The sequence below is a fragment of the Mus pahari genome, chromosome 8 (genome assembly GCF_900095145.1).
Source record: "Mus pahari chromosome 8, PAHARI_EIJ_v1.1, whole genome shotgun sequence".
Taxonomy (NCBI): Eukaryota; Metazoa; Chordata; class Mammalia; order Rodentia; family Muridae; genus Mus; species Mus pahari.
Genome location: NC_034597.1, coordinates 56,632,631 through 56,635,800, shown reverse-complemented (window position 1 = coordinate 56,635,800; position 3,170 = coordinate 56,632,631). Strand labels below are relative to the sequence as shown.

Genomic DNA, 3,170 nt, shown 5'->3' with positions numbered 1-3,170 from the left:
ATGTAGAACTCTCAGCTCCTCCTGCACCATGCCTGCCTGGATACTGCCATGCTCCTGCCTTGATGATAATGGACTGAACCTCTGAACCTGTAAGCCAGTCCCAATTAAATGTTGTTTTTATAAGACTTGCCTTGGTCATGGTGTCTGTTCACAGCAGTAAAACCCTAACTAATACACACACCCCTAAGGCCTACCTCAGAGATACCAGCTATATCCTCTTCTGGTAGATGAAGACACCCACCTAAAGTCAGTCTGGAATCCACAGCTCCGGGCTTCACTGCACCGGAAACAGGGGCCCAGGGAAGCCCTACTCAGGATACTAGCACAGCTGAGAGTCCCATCGATCACTTGAGTCACCAGTGCTCTCTGGCAGATCCCTCAGGTTGGCACCAGGAAGCACAGAAGCTGGGCTCATCGCTTGGTTTTGTTTCCCTGGTTGAAATGATTGAGTTTTTTTTTGTTGTTGTTGTTTTGTTTTTTGTTTTTTGTTTTTTTATCTGAGGTCCAGAACATAGGGGAGAGAGATGGGAGAGGGGAGAAAAAAAAAAAAGGTAGCAGTCCCAGTGTCACCCCATACCGCAGGCTTCGTCCCTATTCTAGGCCTGGTGTCCCAGGTTGACCCTGGGTGACTCCCTTCAACTACTCACAACCACTGTCCTTTCTGGCCAATCTTGGCCTCTTTAACAATGTGCCAATGAGAGCCACACACACATACACACACATACACAGACACACACACACATACACATACACATACACATGCCTTTAATCCCAGCACTTGGGAGGCAGAGGCAGGCAGATTTCTGAGTTCAAGGCCAGCCTTGTCTACAAAGTGAGTTCCAGGACAGCCAAGGCTATACAGAGAAACCCTGTCTCGAAAAAACAAACAAACAAACAAACAAAGAACAACAACAACAAAAACAATGTGCCAATGAGAACAGAACTGAATCATGAACATGGTCCAGCAACATCCTCACTGACTTCACACACACACACACACACACACACACATACACACACATACACACACATACACACACATACATACATACACACACACATGCACACATACACACATATGCACACACACACATACACACATACACACACATACACACACATACACACACACAAATACACACACATACATACATACACACACATATGCACACACACATACACACATACACGTACATACACACACATACACACATACACACACATACACACACATACACACATACACACATACACACACATACACACACATACACACACACATGCACACATACACACATACACACACATGCACACATACACACATACATACATACGCACACATACACACACATGCACACATACATACACACACACATACACACACATGCACACATACACACACATACACACATACACACACAGACACACACACACAGACAGACACACACACACCTTGCGGCATACACTTGTACAGGTTTGGTCTCTTCCCCAGGTGTCAGGACGCTGGCTTAGTCTGGGGAACAAGCTGACCTTTCCCAACTCTTCTCTTTCAAAATCTTTTTTCTTGATTGACACCTTCATGGGGTTTAGGATCACCAGGGAGACCCATCTATAGGTGTGTTTGTGAGGATGTTCAGAGAAGTTTAACTGAAGGGGGAGACCCACCAGCACTCTACCATGGGCACAGGTCCCCAAGTAAATAGAATGGAGAAAGGGAACTTAGCAACCCCCTTCATCATCTCTGCTTCTTGACTGGGGATGCATTGCAGCCCCTGCCACCGCACCTTGTCTGCTATTATGCTCTGCACCCTCAAATGGTGAGCCAAAAATCTTAGGGTCATTCTTAAGCTCTTCCCTGCTTTACCTCAACGGGCACACCAAGGGGACTGCTCTCAAGCCTGCTCCTCCTATTAGCCATCATGAGCCCTTTGAGGGCAGGCGTTGTTCCAGTCCCTCCCCAGAGTATCCCTGACACCCAACACATAGACTAGGACTCAGAGGAGGAGCTAAATGCTGAGAGCCCCCAAGGCTGGGTCAAGGAACCCCACTTCAAAGCTCAGATCTCCTTGTCTGCCCCTCCTGCAGGGACTGTCCCCTCCCTCTTCTCCCAGACACCTCTTCCTTTCCTATATCTCTGCCCCTGTGTGAAAAAAGACATAACCAGTGCCCCTGAGAAAGGCTGTGGACAGAGTCACAAAGAACCAGGCTGCACAGTACACCATGGACAAGGGGCTGCTTCTAAGTGCCCAGCCCGATGTCCCTTCAAAACAACCCTGTAGGTCCCATTCCTTTCCTCTCAGAAGTAGGGTGGTGTTCTCTTCTACTTAAACCCAGTGAAGAGTGGGTTTGTGAGTGAAGCAAGCTTTTATTAAGTACCTGCCCAATAACAGTACAGACATTTACTAGATGCCTGCTTGCTGGTGCACAGAGAATGGGTGCTGGCAATTCTGTGCTGGAGCCTCTCCGAGGGACCGGTGAGTTATGGACTATTTGGTGTCCTCAATTTCAACAAGCACATCTATAAAATGGGTTCTCATTTTGCTAATGATACAGTTTTATTGATATGAATGAGTGAGAAAAGTCACAAAAGAGATTTTTTTGAAGTTATGATATTCAATATCTGCAGAACTAAATGGGGGAAGGCAGCAGGCACTGGGGTGTCCAAAGCAGAGTGGAAAGCAAGGGGCTTCAACACCCCAGAAAGAGCTTTGACGCCCAAGACAGACAGAAGCACTCACCGTCCTCACACAGGTTCAGCTTGGACAGGCTCCTGCCATCAAAGGGTTCCTCAAAGATGGAGCCGTTGTCACGGTCACTCACGGTGTGCAGGTACATGGCTTTGTTGTCCATCATATCCTGAAGCAGTAGAGATACCAGGCAGCATGCGGGACAAAGGAGACACAGAGTCAACTATGTGACAAACAAATGGTAGAAGCAGGAGCCCACCCATGTGACCCCAGCCTGGAGGTGCCCACCCATGTGACCCCAGCCTGGAGGTGCCCATCCATGTGACCCTAGCCTGGAGGTGCCCACCCATGTGACCCCCAGCCTGGAGGTGCCCACCCATGTGACCCTAGCCTGGAGGTGCCCACCCATGTGACCCCAGCCTGGAGGTGCCCACCCATGTGACCCCAGCCTGGAGGTGCCCACCCATGTGACCCCAGCCTGGA

General features: G+C 48.8%; 1 protein-coding gene across 2 annotated transcripts in view; it reads right to left on the bottom strand.

Annotated features, from left to right (window-relative positions):
* Scara5 (scavenger receptor class A member 5) overlaps positions 1-3,170 on the bottom strand; it is a 98,283-nt gene that overhangs the window by 90,318 nt on the left and 4,795 nt on the right. For both annotated transcript variants that reach the window (XM_021203456.1, XM_021203458.1), the window contains exon 2: positions 2,739-2,856. In XM_021203456.1, the coding sequence (XP_021059115.1) occupies positions 2,739-2,853 (115 nt within the window). In that variant the 5' untranslated portion in view covers positions 2,854-2,856. The remainder of the gene's footprint in view (positions 1-2,738; positions 2,857-3,170) is intronic.